Source organism: Pongo abelii, chromosome 10 (genome assembly GCF_028885655.2).
Source record: "Pongo abelii isolate AG06213 chromosome 10, NHGRI_mPonAbe1-v2.0_pri, whole genome shotgun sequence".
NCBI lineage: Eukaryota > Metazoa > Chordata > Mammalia > Primates > Hominidae > Pongo > Pongo abelii.
In genome coordinates this window covers 10,595,231-10,616,356 of record NC_071995.2, presented here as the reverse complement: position 1 = coordinate 10,616,356, position 21,126 = coordinate 10,595,231, and the positions used below count along the sequence as shown (strand labels likewise).

The window sequence follows — 21,126 nt, the reverse complement described above, 5'->3', positions numbered from 1 at the left end:
CTTAACACCACTCAGTATCTTTTCCTCAGCAAACTCCACTTTAAAATGTCATCAGCTTTACTTTTGGGGAAGTTGAGTTCAGTTAATGCTGCACTGGTTCCTGTTGCAATAGTATTACTGAATAAAACCTGTCCTGACCACATTAACTAGTATCCAGATTTGTTGATCTTCGACAATACTCAGATGTCTCCTGCACTCTACTGGCTTCAAGGTCTGGTAAATGAGTTGAACACTTCTTCAGTTTCCAGCAATGTTAGGTGTTTTCTATATTTCTTTGATTTGATCATTACTATGGAAACTGGAAGGCAGGGAAAAAAATCAAACATCTAATATAATATTTCAGTCTCAACACCTTCCATATGCTGTTCCTTGCAATATAAGTGTATGGAATGATGAAAGAGGCAGTGTAGTGTAACAGAAAAGAGCACGAGTTTTGCAGCAAGAGTCAGCTTTGATTTGATTCCTTGCTCTAAATTTTTAAAATTAGCTTCTTAAACCTGAGAGACTAAATTTTGTCTGTCTCATTTTTTCATTTGAAAATAGAAATAATAATGCCTACGTATAGACTTGGAAAAGTGAGATTGAACAAGAAAACATGTGCAACATGTAGTACCTAGCTCATAGTAATTGTTCAATAAATAATTATTTTGTGTTAATATCTGATAATTCCCAAAGAGATTTGTTTTCTCTGTCTGTTGTTACAACAATGCACCTCCTCATGCCATCCCTCATTTACCTATCTATATATTTCCTCTATTAGGCAATGAGTTTCTTCATAGGTATCATTTTTCCTTGTATTCTAAGCTCCTGCCAATTGAAAAGGTGGGCATTCAGTACCTGTTTATGTAATTTAAAAAATACATGAATAAATACATGAACAAAGTTATGGTAAACTTAGAGCACCAAAACTGTAATAGTTTGCATCGGTTAAATTAATTAATGTCAGATTTAGTTGTGAGAGTAATGAAGGCAGCATAAAATTTCTGCATTTTTCTTACATTTGATCTGAAACAAAGACTCATCTGCTACGCTGCCTTTTAGTTTTCGTGACTCAGCAGTCTCAGAAACAGGATCTAAAGGTACAAATGGAAAATTACCACAGTATAGTTTCATTTCCTGCTCTTGAATATCTGGTTGAACTACTTAGGCTTAATTTGTTAAACTCCAGTAAGTACCTAGCCCACATGATTTGACTCAGAGATTCTCTTTCGTCCACAGACAGTCATCTCAGGAGCAGAAAGAAAAGAGCTCCCAAATGCTATATCTATTCAGGGGCTCTCAAGAACAATGGAATATCATCCTGATTTAGAAAATTTGGATGAAGATGGATATACTCAATTACATTTCGACTCTCGAAGCAATACCAGGATGGCTGTTGTTTCAGAGAAAGGTATATATATGTTTTTTCTAATGTATGCCTTTTGCTCTCCCGTTTGAAAAGATATAAGGGGAGGCCGGGCACGGTGGCTCACACCTGTAATCCCAGCACTTTGGGAGGCTGAGGCAGGTGGATTGACTGAGGTCAGGAGTTCGAGGCCAGCTTGGCTAACGTGGTGAAACTCTGTCTCTACTAAAAATACAAAAATTAGCTGGGCATGGTGGCGCACGCCTGCAGTCCCAGGTACTTGGGAGGCTGAGGCGGGACAATCACTTGAACCTGGGAGGTGGAGGTTGCAGTGAGCCAAGATCACACCAATGCACTCCAGCCTGGGTGGCAGAGCAAGACTCCATCTCTGAAAAAAAAATAAAAATAAAAAACAAACAAACAAAAAAACAAAACAAAAAGATATAAGGGGAGAAAATTTGAGAGGCTCGTGATGTGTACATTTTTATGGATATACTTTTAAAAGGCTTCAGATGTCACTGAACATAATTTGAATGCACCCTAAACCTTTTTTCATGAAAATTATTCAGTGACCAATTATTCGTATTTAAATTAATTATGTCTGATGGGAGAAAATAGAATTTCTCTTTTCTATAGATATAGACATTTCATCAGTGAGGAATTGGTAATAAGTGGGATAATACACAAAGATAAAGGATTTCTGTATGAGTGACTTGTTGCTTGTTTGATAGAAAGGCTAGATTATTGAATGGAGGCCGGGAAACTTAAAGAAGCATATATATGAACAACATGTTTTTTTGTGGCAAGAGATTAATTTAAATTGTTTTTAAACAAAAAACAATTATTGGTATACCAGTGATGGAAAACATATGAACATACGGTAGATAAAAACATCCCATCAGCAGGACATGAGTCTTAAACAAAGTGTAAACGAAATGAAATAGAAAGAAGGGCATTGGAGGGTCTCCGTATTCATAGAATGGGTGATTTAGCCTACTCTATGATTCTCCTATGTGACAATTCTATGAAATGTCCTGACAGCTTAGTCTCAGTGGAAAGCAGAAATACGTTCTGGTTATGGCAATGTTCATACAAAATTAGTTCCCTATTATCTTTGAGAGAGAGAGATCATTTGTCGGTTTTGACACCAGAGTTTGCTTTCTTCTGCTTTCTGGTTATTTACACTGCACAGATATTTTCCTCTCAGCACTGATGTAATTGTTTTCTTAGGTAATCTATTGAGGAAGGGTGGAAAAAGTGGATGAGGCAAGAGGTAGGGAGACATGCGCATGTTTATGCATATGTGTGGGCAAACGGTATCCTGTAACAACACACCTATCATGTGCTAGCAGTCTCTAAACAAGGTGCTTTTATATGTGTTAGCTCATTTAATTCCCACAATAATCCTTTGAGATATTTTTACCCCAGTTTCACAAAGAGGAATAAAAAACAACAAAGGGAGTAATTTGCCCAGGGTCATGCAACAAACATATGAAAAGGGAAAATTACCCTTAGTAATCAGTGCTATCTCCCCAACATTAAGCTATTTCCTCTAAGAATCAGTGGGATTTCAGGGATCCTACTAATGTCAAGACCTGTAGATGTCAATGGGGAGCTGAAATTAGGAGCATACAGATATCAAGGCAATGTGCCGCAATTACAATTCCAGCAATTGAAGAAGAAGGTATCCTTACTGGTGGAGAAGCACAGTGAATCCTAGATGACTAGATAACCTAGGCAGTGATTAATAATTCACTTTAAAATTTGCCAGTATTTTTTGTTGTTGTTGTTGTGTGTGTGTGTGTGTGTGTGTGTGTTTTAACAGGGTATCACTCTGTTGCCCATGCTGCTCTGGCATTCCTAGGCTCAAGTGATCCTCCTGCCACAGCCTCCAGAGTAGCTGGGACTACAGGAGCTCACCACCATGCCCAGCTAATTAAATTTTTTTTTCTTTCTTTTTTTTTGGTAGGGATAGAGTCTCCTTGTGTTGCCTAGGCTGGTCTTGAGCTTCTGGCCTCAAGCAATCCTCCTACCTCAGTCTCCCTTCTGGGATTGCAGGTGTGAGCCACTGTGCAAGGCCAGATTTTTTATGAACTGTAGAATTAAACTGCCTCACCATCCGTCATTCTCTTTCTTTATTCCATTTCTGCCCCCTCTGGCTCCTCAGGATCGTGTGCTGCATCTCCTCCTTGGCGCCTCATTGCTGTGATTTTGGGAATCCTATGCTTGGTAATACTGGTGATAGCTGTGGTCCTGGGTACCATGGGTGAGTATTTGGTGGAGGAGACTAACAGCAACAACAGACAATTTAGTAAGCAATTATTATGTGCCAGGCACTATTTTAAGGGCTTGACATGCATAATCTACTTTAATTTGTATATAATCTGGTTTTATCTGTATTGGGTTGGTGCTGTTAATGCCCATTTCACTTACAAAGGGTGTGAGAGACTGAGAGGTTATTTTACCTTTCCAGGGTTATAAGCTAGTTAGTGGTGGGACCATGATTAGAAATTTGGGTGACCTGTCTAAAAAACTCATACTCTTAACTACATTGCTGTCCTACCTCCCTTGCACAGCTGGTTTCAAAGCTGTGGAATACAAAGGATAAATTAATGAAGGAAACACATGGAGCTGAAGAAGAAAGTACAATATGGTGCTGTCTTCTTAATGAAATAAATTCATAAATGGACATTAAGCTATGTTTATGAGTCACATTATTTAAGGAAATTATTTCTGATCTTTAATATAAACCTTTGAATACACCAGAAATTTCCTGAGGCACTTGGTCTTAAGTCGATATTTTGTAATGGGTGAATTTTTTTTTTAGATTTTATATCACATGCAATCTGTTGTTAATCACCTTCAGAGAGTCTTCATGACTTTCCTTAATTAGTCAAATGTTTATTGAGTGCATTCTATGTCACAGGTACTGGGCAGTTTCTCAAGGATCTCTCATTTTTAAATAATAAAAGAAAGGTGAAAGATGTTGCTATTTCAAATCTGTCATGGGTCTAATTGACTCTATGACATTTGCCTCTTGCTACCTCCCTCATTCTATTTCTTCTTCTCCTCCTCCTTTTTTCTTTTCTTTCTTTTTTTTTAACTATACCTCCTTTATGAAAGTTATGTATTTCTTTTCATCTATTCTATCAATCGTCTTTATCTCTCCACAGCAATATGTCATCTATTTATCACTAATCAATAATGTATTCTTTTAGTCAAATAACATATGGGTTTTGGGATTTTAATTTTCAAACACAGCAGAATGACATTTTTTCTGTCACTATTATTGTTGTTGGTATATGAAGCTATTTGGAGATCCAATTCAGGAAGCAACACATTGGAGAATGGCTACTTTCCATCAAGAAATAAAGAGAACCACAGTCAACACACACAATCATCTTTAGAAGAGAGTGTGACTCCTACCAAAGCTGTCAAAACCACAGGCAAGGGCATAGTTAAAGGATGGAATCTTGACTCAAGAGGGTTAATTCTTGGTGCTGAGGCCTGGGGCAGGGGTGTAAAGAAAAACGTGTAGATTCAATGATTGTACACTTAAGGCAAATACACATATTAGTATTACCTTAGTGTAATGTATGCCTGTCATATATACAATAAGGTGAAATTATAAGTACCCTATGCACTTGGCTGAACAGTTCTAAATTGGACTTTATTAATTTTTAAAATCAGTAACTGATTTATCACTGGCCATGTACTTAGATCTACAGGAGATCATATAATTTGATACAAATAAAAGAGAAGTGTTCTCTCTCCTTACAGAATTGACATTTTAAATGTGATACAGTTAGAATAGGAAATATGACATTAGAAAGGAAGAATGACAGGCAGAAAGGAAAGAAGGGAAAATGTTGCCAAGAATAAGGAAGCTATATTAAAAATATACAAAAGAGGTAGACCTAATACACATGTCCCTGAAAACTCATCAAATTTGTTTAATCATACAATTTCATTTACTTAATTACAATTCTATACACACTTGACTTTTACTTCTAATTGCATCATAATTGACTATGACTTAATGTTTTCGCTTCAATTTTTCATCTCTGGACCCGTACCTCCTCACTATTTTTATTAAGTAGCTAATAATATATAACAGAGATAGTGTGTAATATGAATAATTGACCTATACTTTTCTCATTTGGAAAGTCACATTATGAAGTAGATCTTACATCATAAAATAAGTTAAGTAACAATATGAAATTGCTGTGTACCTCAATGATTGATTGTGAGTAGACTTATTTTAAGGAGTTATTAAGGAGAAAGGTAGTTTTGAGCTGAATTAGAAGGAATAGAAGACAGGTCAAGAAAAAAAGGATGGTTGGCTGCCTAAAATACCATTTATAGTTAATTCGTTTCTAAATTTTAAACGAATAGGAAGATTTGAATGTATTCCCATCTGTAAAATCATAGCCCTATAGTTTGAATTGAAAATGAAATATAATAATGGCAACTCATTGGTTATTTCATAAGCGTCCTTAAGATGAATGGTGTTCACACTAAAAGAGTGAATTGGTATGCTATGAACCTCATGGTACTAATCTTTTATTTCCAGGGGTTCTTTCCAGCCCTTGTCCTCCTAATTGGATTATATATGAGAAGAGCTGTTATCTATTCAGCATGTCACTAAATTCCTGGGATGGAAGTAAAAGACAATGCTCGCAACTGGGCTCTAATCTCCTAAAGATAGACAGCTCAAATGAATTGGTAAGTGTAGACTTCTGTTATAGTTATCTGTGGTCTGTATCCAGAAGGAAGATAGAGGGAGATTCCAGGTAATGACAATTTTTCCTAAAATGAAGTCTTTTTTTTTTTTTTTGAGGCAGAGTCTCTCTCTGTTGCCCAAGCTAGAGTGCAGTGAAGCCTTGACATCCCAGGGTCAAGTGATCCTCCCACCTCAGCCTCCTGAGTAGTTAGGACTACAAGGTGCACCACCACGCTCATCTAATTTTTTTTTGTATTTTTCATAGAGACGAGGTTTCTCCATATCATCTGGGCTGGTCTCAAAATCCTGGGCACAAGCGATCTGCCTACCTCGATCTCCCAAAGTGTTGGGATTACAGGTGTAAGCCACCACACTTGGCCAAAAGTAATTTTTAATATCTCTATAATTATAATCTAGCATGCCTTAAACACATAAAGTGCATAGTATATGCTTTTATTTTTAACTAATTAAAAAAAAACTATGTTTCACCTTAAAACAAATCCTTTCAAACACACTCCATGTATGCATGACTACAATAATCAGGCCACTACCCATTTTTGTGAGTTTGTATTTCAATTTTTAAATATGGTGGAACTAAAGTAGAAAATTCTTCTCCTTGTCATCATAATTATCAAGAAAAATGGTAACAATGATAATACATGTTTAGAAATTATTTACTCTTTGCAAGATACTGGGAAATCAAAGAGGGTTAAAACATAACCCTGCTATCACAGGACACATATAATCTCTTAAGTAAAAAAAAAGCAACTCAGCAGCTATTAAAAGTTAAATATCTGGCATTAGCAATAAATGCTATAGGAGTTTAAAGAGATCCCCGTGTTCTTAAGAAGTTTTCAGAAAAAGTGGCACTTATAACGCATCATGAATGAAGGGTAGAGCTTCAATGAGGTAAGATAAGGGGGTTAATAGGAAACATTCTACGTTATAAATCTAAACCAGTCTATAACTTCTACACCTACTTTCACTATTCTCATTTTGTTTTTGTTTCTGTAATGTCTTACCCAGTAGTAATAATTTATATTAAAGTTAATGGAACTAGATATATGGCAAAGAAAGAGTATTGGATTACAAGTCTATCTGACTTTTAGGCCAGCCTATAATTGAAAATAAATTGTTATAGATTTGTAAACAATTCAGATATCTTCACTGAACCTCAGATTACTTATTCATAAAATATACAGTTAGACTAAATTATTTTTAAGTTGTTACCTAACTCTGAGAAGTACTTCTTAACAAAAGTAGCATCAATTTATTTCTTCAATTGGAGGAGAAGACAGTGGCTAATCATCCATGAAAACTGCCTAGAGGGACTGTCATCTGGGATTTTGTCAGATAGGTTGAATGGAGGCGGTACAGTCTTCACATTACAAATCTATTCTTTTGGAAAATTAAATGATAATTACTTTAAATAAATAAGATAAGCCTTTTGAGACATTCAATGACATTCAAAAATTGGCACTTCTCTCTAGGTTGATGTCAGGTTAGGCAAGCATTCTTTACCAAAGTGATTCAATCAGTTGTCTTTTTCTCAGTGTCCATGATAATAGTTTCTTTCTCTCTCTCTCTCTCTCTCTATTATATATTTGTATATGTTTCATTACAGGGATTTATAGTAAAACAAGTGTCTTCCCAACCTGATAATTCATTTTGGATAGGCCTTTCTCGGCCCCAGACTGAGGTACCATGGCTCTGGGAGGATGGATCAACATTCTCTTCTAACTTGTAAGTGTTTGGAGAGACAATGCTTCATCCTCTTTCTCAGAGAGGTTTCCACCTCATCTATGAAAACCTCTGTCAAGCAGCTAAGAACCTGATTTCGTGACCACATATGAGAAAGAGAGAAAGATATAGAAGAAGAGAAAGTGAGCTAGGACAAGAGGAGAAAGATGACGAGGACCTTAGAGTGAAAAGGAGCGAGGCCATCTAGTAGCATCAACACAGATATTCTTTTGGTTTTCTTACTAGGGAGGCATCGACATGTTTGAAGTCGTCCAGGCAAGGAGCAGTCACTGTCAGTCAGTGTAACCCCCTGGTTAAGAGCATGGGTTTTGAAGCCAGGCCTCAGTTTGGGTTAATGATTACCCCACTCACTGATTGTGTGACAATGGGGATAAGTCACTTTTCCTCTCTGAGTCCCATTTTCCATAAACAAGAACAGAAAGGTGCTCTTGGCCAGGTGCGGTGGCTCACACCTGTAATCCCAGCACTTCGGGAGGCCCAGGTGGCAGATCACTTGAGGTCAGGAGTTTGAGACCAGCCTGACCAACATGGTGAAACCCCATCTCCACTAAAAAATTAGCCAGGTGTGGTGGCATTTGCCTGAAATCCCAGCTACTCGGGAGGCTGAGGCAGGATAATGACTTGGACCTGGGAGATGGAGGTTGCAGTGAGCTGAGATTGCACCATTGCACTCCAGCCTGGATGACAGAGTGAGACTCCAACTCAAAAAAAAAAAAAAAAAAAGAGTGCTTTCCTCTTAGAATTGTAAGATGGGTATAAAGTAAAATAATTTAGCACAGTGTCTTGTACACAGTTAGTGTGTGATACTTATTATTAAGTTAAAAAGCAAACACATTTTCACATTTTGCATTTTAGAAATATATTTTAAATGTATTTCACATTTGCATGATTATATATTATTCCTTATTATGTGTTGGTCTTTGTCACTGCAGTTGTCATTCATTTGCTTTTTAATATCTGCAGAATATGAAATATGTCCCTTTTAAGTTCTTATTATTAGTGTGTGTGTGTGCACACCTGTGTGTGTTTTTTCATCTGTCTCAGTGGGAGTACTGTTTAATTCAGTTTTTCAAAGAAAATGACTTTTGACTTTGTTGACTGTCTCTTTTTATTATTTCTTTCATTAACTTTGATTCCAATCTGTATTACTTACTTCCATCTAATTTATTTTTATTTTATTTTATTTTATTTTTTTAAGACGGAGTCTCCCTCTGTCACCCAGGCTGGAGTGCAGTGGCGGGATCTCGGCTCACTGCAAGCTCCGCCTCCTGGGTTCACACCATCCTCCTGCCTTAGCCTGTAGCTGGGACTACAGGTGCCTGTCTCCATGCCCAGCTAGTTTTTTGTAGTTTTAGTAGAGACGGGGTTTCACCATGTTAGCCAGGATGGTCTCGATCTCCTGACCTAATTTATTTGTTTTAAATTTGCTATTCCATCTCAAACGTCTTGTATTGGGTGCTTGCCTCATGAATTTAAGCCTACATCTCAAGTATGTAGATTTAAGGCTATAAATCTACATATAAATCTACATATAAATCAAGTATGTAGATTTAAGGCTATAATTTTAATGTATTTTCATTGTCATTCAGTTCAAAATACTTTCTGATTTCCACTGTGAGTTGCTCTTTGACCCAGGAGTTATTTAGAAATGTATTTCTCAATTTACAAACATATGTGTTTCCAGTTATCTCTTTGTTTTAGGTTTCAGGCTTAGTTCCACTGTGATCAGAGAACATGCTCCACGTGCTTGTAGTTCTCTGATTTTTACGTGCTTCTTCCTCTTTCCATATGAAAAAAATTGTGTTGAAATCTTCCGCTGCGATTCTACTTATAGTTCTGTAAACATTTTATTCGATGTGTTGAAGCCGTGTTATCAGGCACATAAAGATTTAGAATTGTTACTTTTTTTCCCCTTCTTTCCTCCTTTTTGGACTGATTTTACACTTTTTCTTATTTAGTTTTTTTTCTGTTCATTTGGAATGTGCTCTTTCATGTCTTTCACATCTCTTTTACTAATCTTTTAGTAGTTGTTCTAGGAATTACACATATATACTTCACTCATCAAAGACTAATATTAACTGACATTTTTATGTTTTTCCCGACCAATATAAAAATCATAGAGCATTCCTTTACTCTGTTGACTCTCTCCTCAATTTATATGCTATTATATTAATGTATTTATTTTTATTTATTTATTTTTATTTTATCGCCCAGGCTGGAGTGCAGTGGGGCAATCTTGGCTCGCTGCAACCTCTGCCTCCTGGGTCCAAGCGATTCTCCCACCTCAGCCTCCTGAGTAGCTGGGACCAAAGCTACCCGTCACCAGCTGGGTGTGGTGGCGGGCGCCTGTAATCGCAGCTACTCGGAGGTTGAGGCACCAGAATTGCTTCAACCAGGGAGATGGAGGTTGCAGTGAGCCGAGATCGTGCCACTGCACTCCAGCCTGGGTGATTGAGCCAAACTCAGTCTTAAAAAAAAAAAAGAAAGAAATAGCCCTTGGGCCGGGCGCGGTGGCTCACGCCTATAATCCCAGCACTTTGGGAGGCCGAGGCGGGTGGATCACTTGAGCTCAGGAGTTCGATGCTAGCCTGGCCAAAATGGTGAAACCCCATCTCTACAAAAAAAAAAAAAAAAGATTCAAAAATTAGACAGACATGGTGGTGCACAGCAGATTTACGCAGTTAGTATTCATTTCAATTTGCCCACATATTTATGATTTTAGTTGTTTATTTCTTTCTTCCTTTCCAACTGTACATTACAGGTATTTTTTCTTAAGACTGATATTTCCAATAACTATAGGATTGAGGTTTGTTGTTTTTCCTCTCAGCCACTCAAATATATTATTCCACTGTTTTCTATTTTTTAATTGTTGTTTTTGAGAGGTCATCTGTTTGAATGTAATACATGTTTTAAAACTAATGTGTTTACTCAGCACTGAAAAATTCTCAGCCATACTTGCTTCATATTTTGCTTTTCCCAATCTTTTTTCCCTTCTCCTGGAATTCCAGTTACATTCATTACAGACCCATTGACACCATCCTATATGTTTCTTTTGCTTTTTCCAGTGTTTTCATTCTTTTTTAGCTTTTTGCTCCAATCTATGTAATTACCTTTCACATATCTTCCAGTTCTATTTTTTCTCATCTGTGGCTAATCTACTGTTAAAAGCCTCTATTAAGTTGTTTATTTTGTTTGGTGACATTTTCAGTTTTATAATTTTAGTTTAGTTCTTTCTCAAATCTATTATTTCAACATGTATACTTCTACTTTTTCTTCCAACATTCTTAGGATTGTCTTTTAACTTTCAGAATACACTAACCATAATTGTTTTAGCTTGTGTCTGATAATTCCAATTTTCTATATGTATGTTTCTGTTTTTTTGTTGTTGTTGTTTTTACTGTTTTTCTTTTGTGTTGATTAGTTTTCTCTTATGTCAGATTGCTTTTTATAGGGTTAACATTGTATCTTAAAATCTTTGTAGAATTAATTTGAAGTGTTTTTTCATTTGCCTTTGTTCTCATCACTAGGTCTGTTCACCCAATAGTGTGAACAGTACAAACTGCTGAGCATAATCACTTAACTGTTTTACTTCTACTAGGCCAAGTACAGTGAATTTATTAACAAACAATCAGCCAAATGTATTTTCTACTTTCTTATACCACTTGTTTGTCTTGAGTTTTCTTTTGCTATTTTAAACTTATGACTAGAGGACTCTTTCTATAATCACAAGTGGGCCCAAGTTAACATTTTGATATGTTACTACTCTTTGGTTTTCTGGGTGGCATTTATTTAATCTAGCTGCGTCTATGCCCCCAAAACACTTAGAGGTCAAGGAAAATTTTTAAGGAATAATGCTGGTCAGAGTTCTCCCTGAGGTCTGAATCTGAGTGGTTAATCTTAGCCTTAGTCATCTCTAAAGCAAAGTTTTCTCAATCCTCCAACCTCAGGGTCAAGAGGGAGAGACAGATAACCAGGACAAAGAGTGCCAAGTCATAGCTTTTGCACTGAGGCTCAGTGATACTCTTTGAGCTTGACTAATTAACACTGCTACTTAAGGAGATTGAAGACCAAATTGAACAGGACCATGCCTGCGTTTACCAGTGTTGATTTCCATAACTGTCAAGCATTGTATTGTAATATAATTCTGCTTCCAGGATACATTAAAATGTACAGAGTTGTTTGTGCTACCTTTAAATGGCCTGGGCATCTCTGATTCTCTTTTTAGTTCTAGATCCCTTTTAGCATTAATGCTTCTACTTGGTCTACTCATTAAGTATATCCAGTAATAATTTAATTAAACTGTTACTTGATTTGATAAAGAAACATTTAAGTAATAGGCTGAAAGATATATAAAGAACTTTTTATAGAATATTAAATGATTTTTCTTCTTTGTCAGGAACTTTTTTTTAAGTTTATGCAGCTAGCAGCATTTCTTGAAAAAAAATTGTCATTTTTCTGCCTTAATAATGGAGACTATTCATTTAACCACTTGAGATTCACAACAATTTAGATTTAAGCCTCCTTTTCCAATAATAGAAACACTTCAGAACTCTTTTCACCGACATCCTTACTAATTTATTTGTGTGCCATGTAGACAGTGTTCCTTAACATTTGTTCTAATTACCTCACTATATTCTATTTTAACAGATTTCAGATCAGAACCACAGCTACCCAAGAAAACCCATCTCCAAATTGTGTATGGATTCACGTGTCAGTCATTTATGACCAACTGTGTAGTGTGCCCTCATATAGTATTTGTGAGAAGAAGTTTTCAATGTAAGGGGAAGGGTGGAGGAGGAGAGATAAATATGTGAGGTAGTAAGGAGGACAAAAAACAGAACAGAAAAGAGTAACAGCCAAGGTCAAAATAAATGCAGAAAATGTTTAGAGAGCTTGGCAAACTGTAATGTTAACCAAGAAGTTGAAGGGAGAGGTTGTGATTTCTGTATTTGTCGACCTACAGGTAGGCTAGTATTATTTTTCTAGTTAGTAGATCCCTAGACATGGAATCAGGGCAGCCAAGCTTGAATTTTTATTTTTTATTTTTTTGTTTTTTTTGAGATAGGGTCTCACTTTGTCACCCAGGCTGGAGTGCAGTGGCACAATCTTGGCTCACTGCAGCTATCTCTCGCCTCAGCCCCCAAAGTAGCTGGGACTACAGGTGCATGCCACCATGCCAGGCTAATTTTTGGTGTTTTTTGTAGAGACTGGGTTTTGCCATGTTGACCAAGCTGGTCTCTAACTCCTGAGCTCAAGTGATCTGCCCGCCTTGGCCTCCCAAAGTGCTGGGATTACAGATGTGAGCCACCACACCTGGCCCCAAGCTTGAATTTTCATTCTGCCATTGACGTGTCATTTACCTTGGGTAAGCCATGAGCAAATCTTAATTTCTGCCTCTATCAGAGTTGTTTCATGCTCAACAATGCCATTGAAGTGCATGGTGTGTTGCCACGATTTGACCCTCAACTTCTAGCAGTATATCAGTTATGAACTGAGGGTGAAATATATTTCTAAATAGCTAAATGAAGAAATGGGAAAAAATCTTCACCACAGTCAGAGCAATTTTATTATTTTCATCAATATGATCATAATTATGATTATCATCTTTAAAAAGCAGGAACTCCTACTTTTTCTTTATCAATTAAACAGTTCAGAGAGTACGTCTGCCATATCTCTAATAGAATCTTTTTTTTTTTTTTGAGACGGAGTTTCGCTCTTGTTGCCCAGGCTGGAGTGCAATGGCACGATCTTGGCTCACCGCAACCTCTGCCCCCTGGGTTCAAGTGATTCTCCTGCCTCAGCCTCCCAAGTAGCTGGGATTACAGTCATGCACCACCACACCCGGCTAATTTTGTATTTTTTTAGTAGAGACAGGGTTTCTCCATGTCAGTCAGGGTAGTCCCGAACTCCTGACCTCAGGTGATCTGCCTGCCTTGGCCTCCCAAGTGCTGGGATTACAGGCGTGAGCCACCGCGCCCGGCCTAGAATCTTGTATAATATGTAATTGTAGGGAAACTGCTCTCATAGGAAAGTTTTCTGCTTTTTAAATTACAAAAATACATAAAAATATATAAAATCTGATGATGAATATAAAAAACTAACCAATCTCATTGGAACAAGTATTAACATTTTGGAATATGAAACATGTTTTATTAGTTTTGTGATGTACTGTTTTACAATTTTTACCATTTTTTCAGTAATTACTGTAAAATGGTATTATTGGAATGAAACTATATTTCCTCATGTGCTGATTTGTCTTATTTTTTTCATACTTTCCCACTGGTGCTATTTTTATTTCCAATGAATATTTCTGTATTACTAGGGAGGCATTTACAGTCCTCTAATGTTGATTAATATGTGAAAAGAAATTGTACCAATTTTACTAAATTATTCAGTTTAAAATGGATGATTTTGTTATGTGGATTTCATTTCAATAAAAAAAAACTCTTATCAAAAAACCCGTGGCCTCTAAATTATGTGCCTGTGTGTTACAATCACTATCACAATTTGCCCTCTCCCCAAAAATGATGATGAATTTGGTATGGGTGCAGTGGATATTTATAGTAGATATTTTGATATTAAAGCATTAATTCGCGATCTTAAAAATTGTAAAAACCTAAGAGAAGATAAAGATTTTTGTGAGGTTTACTATTGTTGTTTTAATATGCAAATTTGTTTTCATTACTTAAAAAAATGTAGAAAGGGAAGAGATAGATAGGTGCAGCAAACCACCATGGCACATGTATACCTATGTAACAAATCTGCACGTTCTGCACGTGTATCCCAGAACTTAAAATACAATTAAAAATACACACATAAATAAATAAATGATGTAATGTATAACAAACATAAAAAAAGAAAGGGAAGAGATAGATCAGGCTGAGAACATGAGCAGTATGGTTAACTGTTTTAAGTAGTTAAAGCATAGGATGGAGTTTGGAAGAGATATCTAGTATTTTAATTTTGGTTTTGTTTTGATTCATTCCTCCTGGGTTCCCAGGATATAGTAGATGAGTCCAAGAAATTATGGTAATCAAGGTAAATAACTGGATGCTGAAGATCCAGCTGTACTAATCTAGTGAACAGACAGGCCAGGCAACCTAACCCATGACGTGGGTATCATGAAAGTGATGGTGTAAAGTAAGATTGCTCTAGGTTGTGCAAGACATACAGTACCTGACCTGTTGAGACACGTTTATATCACATCTTATACGGAAATATACGTGAATAAACAGAAAACATCCACACTTTCCAAGAGACAGAAAAGGTGAAATAGCTGCTAGCCGAACCTCAGTCTAAAAGTTAAATTCGAGATGAGTAATGGTCACACCAGAGGACATGCTGAGGGGCCACCATATTCACTTGTTTGGATTATAGCAATAATTTTTGAAGTAGTCTCTGAGCCTTCACCCTTGCCCTCTACAGTCTATTTTCAAAAAAATCAGAGTGAGACCATTAAATTTAAATAAAATCATGTCGGTTCTCTACTTAAAATTCTCATCAACTTCTCATGTATCTCAGAGTAAAAACAAAACAACACAAAAATGAAATACCTTTGTAATTATCTATAAGACGCCACATATTCTGTCCCTCTTAACTTCGAGCTAATCTCCTACTTTCTTCATCTTTACTCACTGCACTCAGGACGCTGGCTTCTCTGTTGTTTCTCAACCATGTCAGGCGTGCTTCCACCTCAAGGCATTGGTGATTCTTATCTGCTTTACCTGAATGATTCTTTTTTTTTTTTTTGAGACGGAGTCTCGCTCTGTGGCCCAGGCTGGAGTGCGGTGGCGAGATCTCTGCTCACCGCAAGCTCCGCCTCCCGGGTTCCCGCCATTCTCCTACCTCAGCCTCCCGAGTAGCTGGGATTACAGGTGCCCGCCATCACGCTTGGCTAATTTTTTTTTGTATTTTTTAGTAGAGACGGGGTTTCACTGTGTTAGCCAGGATGGTCTGGATCTCCTGACCTCACGATCCGCCCGCCTCGGCCTCCCAAAGTGCTGGGATTACAGGTGAGCCACCACGCCTGGCCACCTGAATGATTCTTACCCGACGAAGCTGCAGGGCCTGGCCTCTCACCTCGTTCCCATCTCTGCACAAACATGACCTTCTTAATGATGCTTACTCAGATAACTCTGTTTAAAGTTACCAACCCTTTTTCCCTACATTCGTCATCTCCCTCACCTCTGTTTATTCACCATAGCATTTATTATAGTTTAATATACTCTACTGTTTACTTACTAGGTTGGTGCAAAACTGCGGTTTTTGCCGTTGAAAGTATATAGGATGAAATTAATGGCAAAAACTGCAATTACTTTTGCACCAGCGTGATACTTATTCTCTTTCTTTTATATTGTCTTTCTTTCTCTTTTTTATATATCTCTTTCTTATATATCGTCTGCCTTTCTCCGTAGAATATAGTCTCTAAAAGGACAGACAGCTTTGCTGTACATGGCTGTATCCAAGAGTCTGAGAATAGTATTTGCCATACAGTTGATAGTCAAAAATATTCTTTTTGAAAAAAAAAAAAGCTTTTAAGGAAAAGTAGTATAAATGTTAATGTAGGTTGTTTATCAAAAATTATTAGGAACATACTTGAATAACTGAAGCTTGGGAAATAGTTCTAATTGCTATTTTATGAGTATCATAATTACAGGCACCTCCTAAGTGCCTTTTTTTCTGATTCTAGCTGTTGTAATTTTTAACATTCTTTCTCTGTTTTATTCACATAGGGGCTTTACATAACTTCATCTTCACAATTTTGACTACCTTCTCTTTTATATGGCTCTCTGATATCCAACCCAATGCAAACAAATAATTTTTGATTTCCTACTTCTTACAAGGCACTGTGCAAGTGGAAGATATTTTTATTTTTATTTATGTATTTTTTATTTCAATAGCTTTTGGGGTACAAGAGGTTTTTGGTTACATGGATGAATTATATAGTTGTGAATTCTGATTGTAATGCACCTGTCACTCACCTGAGTAGTGTACATTGTACCCAATATGTAGTTTTTTTATCCCTCCCCCTCCCTTTTCACCTCCTGCTTCTGAGTCATTATATCACTCTGTATGGATTTGCCTACTTATAGCTTAGCTTCCACTTGTAAGTCAGAGCACACGGTTTTTGGTTTTCCATTCCTGAGTTACTTAGAATAATAGTCTCCAGCTCTAACCAAGGTGCTGCAAAAGACATTATTTCATTACTTTTTATGGCTGAGTGGTATTCCATGGTGTATATATACCACATTTTCTTTATCCACTCATTGGTTAATGGGCACTTAGGTTGGTCCCATATCTTTGCAATTGTGAATTCTGCTACTATAATCATACATGTGCAAGTGTCTTTTTCATATATAATGACTTATTTTGGGGTAGATACCCAGCAGTGGGATTGCTGGATTGAATGGCAGATCTATTTTTAGTTCTTTAAGGAATCTTCATACTGTTTTTCATAGAGGTTGTACTAATTTACATTCCCACCAGCAGTGTGTAAGCATTTCCTTTTTACCATATCCATGCCAACATCTGTTGTTTTTTTGACTTTTTAATAATGGCCATTATTGTAGGAGTAAGGTGGTATCTCATTGTGGTTTTAATTTGCATTTCCCTGATAATTAGTAATGTTGAGCATTGTTTCATATGTTTGTTGGCTGTTTGTATATCTTCTTTTGAGAAATGTCTATGTATGTCCCTTGCTCACTTTTTGATGGGATTATTATTATTTTTTTCTTGCTGATTTGTTTGAGATCCTAGTAGATTCTGGATATTAGTCCTTTGTTGGATGAACATATGTTTGCAAATATTTTATCTCATTCTGTGGGTTGTCTATTTACTCTGCAGATTATTTCTTTTGCTGTGCAGAAGCTTTTTAGTTTCATGAGGTCCCATTTATTTATTTTCATTTTTGTTGCATTTGCTTTTGGAGTATTAGTCATAAATTCTTTGCATAGGCTAATGTCCAGAAGAGTTTTTCTAATGTAATCTTCTGTGATTTTTATGGTTTCAGTTCTTAGATTTAAGTCTTTGATCCATCTTGGGTTGATTTTTGTGTAAGGTGAGAGATTGGGATCCAGTTTCATTCTTCTACATGCGACTTGCCAGTTTTTTCAGCACCATTTATTATATAGGTTTATGTTTTTGTATGCTTCATCAAAGATCAGTTGGATGTTAAGTATTTGGCTTTATTTCTTTTTTATGGGGGGGTTAAATTTTTATTTTAAATGCTTGGATAGCTTCAATATCCAGGTTGTGGCAAAATCAGGACACGTGTAAAATACCTTACATTAGATTCCCCAAAGGTACCAAAAAGTACAGTAAAATTAAGACTTCCATTACAGGAAATGTATGACATAAATAATACAAAATGAAAAGGTGACACTGGTTTCCTGAGATACAATTTACTCTTTACAACCAGGGTCCACAGGACCAGGCTGCAGAGTGCGGCAGCAGGAAGCAGAGACTGCCATTTTGTTCTGGGGGACCTGGTACGAAAAATCAGCCCATAATGCCTCTCTGGCCTCTCAGACACCACACGCTGCCTAAATAACTAGAGCTCTGGAAATAGTAAACAAGAGAGTGATTTCCATGGGGGAACTTTTAAATAAGATGCACATGGGGCAAGCCATAGAAAGTTTGTCAGGTTAAATTTGGTACATAATTGTGTTCACTCCATATCCAAACACAACATGTGTGCGGTCGGTTGATCTCTCCTGCTGCTGCTTCAGTATGGCTTGTAGGTATTCTGATGGCCACCATGTCGCTGGCTCTTGCTGTAGTTTGTGCCCTGACCTCCACCTCCACCACCACCTCCGCTGCCTCGGTTCCCTCGGTTGTGGTTTCCACGGTCCCCAGAACCATACCGTTGCTGCCAATAAACTTTGGGCTGGGCCACCTTGATCTCACGCTTACTTCCACTGATAGTATGGAACTTTTTCTCCAGAACTTTCTTCATAGGTTCTTCTTTTTTAAAGGAGATAAACACAAAACCTTGTCTTTTGTTCAACTTTGGATCCACTGGAATTTCAATGGCCTCGATCTCCCCAAACTCGCCAAAGTACTCCCTGATCTTTTCCTCAGTGGCTTCAGGATTCAGACCCTCGACGAAGATTTTCTTCACCCGGTCCTTCTTCATAGCCATGGCCTTTTTAGGGTCAATGACACGGACATCCAGCCTGTACTCCTTCTGGTCTAGGACCTTCTCCACATTGGTTGCATCTTTGAACAGGATAAACCCAAACCCTCTTGCCCATCCAGTGTTGGGATCCATTTTTATTGTACAGTCAATGACTTCTCCAAATTTAGTAAAACGGTCCTTTAAATCCTTTTTGCTGGTATCCCAGCTCAGGCCACCAACAAGCATTTTTCCTGCGTCTTCCTCGTTCTTGCTGGCGTTGATCTGTTCGTCCTCGGCGATTTTTGATTTTGATTCCCGCTCGAAGGCGCTGCGGTCGCTCCGACGACTCGCCTTCGGGGCGGCCTCGGTTCTCGGTGGCGCCCGTAGTCTCCAAGGACTTGATAGGCCGAGTCGCGGCAGCTACTAGCCCACTTGTCCCCACCCACCGGGGAAAGCGCTTTGGGCTGGGCCGTGCTCCAATTCGCGCTGCTGAGGTCTGGCCTCCACCAGCTGACGGAGCCGCTTCAACTGCAACCCCTCCTCCTCAGCCGCTGCAGCAGGGAACCCACCGACCCACAAACCAGCTCCCGCCGGCGTGGTGCCGCTGCCTCCTTTTTGTTTTCTGTTTTTGTTTTTGTTTTGTTTTTGGAGATGGGATCTTGTTCTGTTGTCCAGGCTGGAGTGCAGTGACACAATCTCAGCTCACTGCTGCCTCCGCCTCCCAGGTTCAAGCGATTCTCCTGCCTCAGCCTCCTGAGTAGCTGGGATTACAGGTGTGCACCACCACATCCAGCTAATTTTTGTATTTTTAGTAGAGAAGGGGTTTCGCCATCTTGGCCCTGCTGGTCTCGAACTCCTGGCTTCAAGCAATCTGCCTGCTTCGGCCTCCCAAAGTGTTGGGATTACAAGTGTGAGCCACCTTGCCTGGACATTCGGCTTTATTTCTGAGTTCTCTTTTTCTATTCCATTGGTTCATGTGTCTACTTTTATAGCAGTACCATGCTGTTTTGGTAACTATAGACTTATAGTAAAATTTGAAGTCTAATTATGTGATGCCTCCAGATTTGTTCTTTGTGCTTAGGATTGCGTTGGCTATCCAAGCTCTTTTTTGGTTCCATATGAATTTCAGGATTGTTTTTTCTAGTTCTGTGAAAAAATGATGATGGTATTTTGATGGAAATTGCAATGAATCTGTGGATCACTTTGGGCAGTATGGTCATTTTCACAATATTGTTTATTCCAATCCATGAGCATTGGATGTGTTTCAATTTGTGTCATCTATGATTTCTTTCAGCAGTGTTTTGTAGTTCTTCTGGAGCTCTTTCACCTCCTTGGTTAAGTATATTCCCAGGTATTTATTTCTGCAGCTGTTGTGAAAGAGTTGAATTATTGATTTGACTCTCAGCTTGGTTGTTATTGGTGTATAGCAGTGCTACTGAATTGTGTACATTGATTTTGTAACCTAAGAGTTTACTGAATTTGTTTATCAAGTCTAGGAGTCTTTCAGAGGGGTCTTCAGAGTTTTCTAGGTATACAGTCATATTGTTGGCAAAGAGTGATAGCTTGACGTCCTCTTTACCAATTTGGAAGCCTTTTTTTTCTTTCTCTAGCCTGATTGCTCTGGCTAGGACTTCTAGTACCATGCTGAATAGAAATAATGAAAGTGGGTATCCTTGTCTTGTTGTAGTTCTCAGGAGGAATGCTTTCAACTTTTCCCCTTTGGTATGATGTTGGCTGTGGCTTTGTCCTATGTGGCTTTTATTATTTTGAGGTAAGTCTTTTCTATGCTTAGTTTGTTGAGGGTTTTTATCATAAAGGAATGCAGGATTTTATTCAATGCTTTTTCTGCATCTATTGAGATGATTGTATGGTTTTTGTTTTTAATTCTAATTATGTGATGTATCACATTTACTGGCTTGCTTATGTTAAACCATCCCTGCATCCCTGGGATGAAACACACTTGATCATAATGTATTATCTTTTCATATATTTCTTTTTTTTTTTTCTTTTTGAGACAGAGTCTCATTCTGTCATCCAGGCTGGAGGGCAGTGACATGATCTCAGCTCACTACAACCTCCACCTCCCGGGTTTGAGTGATTCTCCTGCCTCAGCCTCCCGAGTAGCTGGGACTACAGGCACGTGCCACCACACCTGGGTAATTACTGTATTTTTAGTAGAGA

At 37.8% G+C, this 21,126-nt stretch overlaps 1 protein-coding gene and 1 pseudogene across 4 annotated transcripts; one reads left to right on the top strand and one right to left on the bottom strand.

Annotated features, from left to right (window-relative positions):
* The first annotated feature begins 1,128 nt into the window (after positions 1-1,128).
* On the top strand, positions 1,129-14,287 carry CLEC7A (C-type lectin domain containing 7A). 4 transcript variants are annotated; one of them, XM_002822901.4, is made up of 6 exons: positions 1,129-1,390; positions 3,513-3,611; positions 4,654-4,791; positions 5,919-6,070; positions 7,693-7,811; positions 12,477-14,287. In XM_002822901.4, exons 1-6 carry the CDS (start codon positions 1,288-1,290, stop codon positions 12,607-12,609), a joined length of 744 nt encoding a protein of 247 aa, XP_002822947.3. In that variant the 5' UTR covers positions 1,129-1,287; the 3' UTR covers positions 12,610-14,287. The 4 variants fall into 4 exon arrangements, with proteins under 4 accessions (XP_002822947.3, XP_063568085.1, XP_002822949.3 ...); XM_063712015.1 differs by lacking the exon at positions 4,654-4,791; XM_002822903.5 differs by lacking the exon at positions 7,693-7,811.
* Positions 14,288-18,552: 4,265 nt separating this feature from the next.
* On the bottom strand, positions 18,553-20,486 carry LOC100434944 (heterogeneous nuclear ribonucleoprotein A/B-like; annotated as a pseudogene).
* Between the last annotated feature and the right edge of the window lie 640 nt (positions 20,487-21,126).

Bases quoted from the DNA above. Each gene is read 5' to 3' on its own strand.
- CLEC7A (XM_002822901.4), top strand. From the start codon at position 1,288: ATGGAATATCATCCTGATTTAGAAAATTTGGATGAAGATGGATATACT. The intron at 4,792-5,918 runs GCAAGGGCATAG...TTTTATTTCCAG, and splicing joins CAAAGCTGTCAAAACCACAG to GGGTTCTTTCCAGCCCTTGT. The intron at 7,812-12,476 runs GTAAGTGTTTGG...CTATTTTAACAG, and splicing joins TCAACATTCTCTTCTAACTT to ATTTCAGATCAGAACCACAG.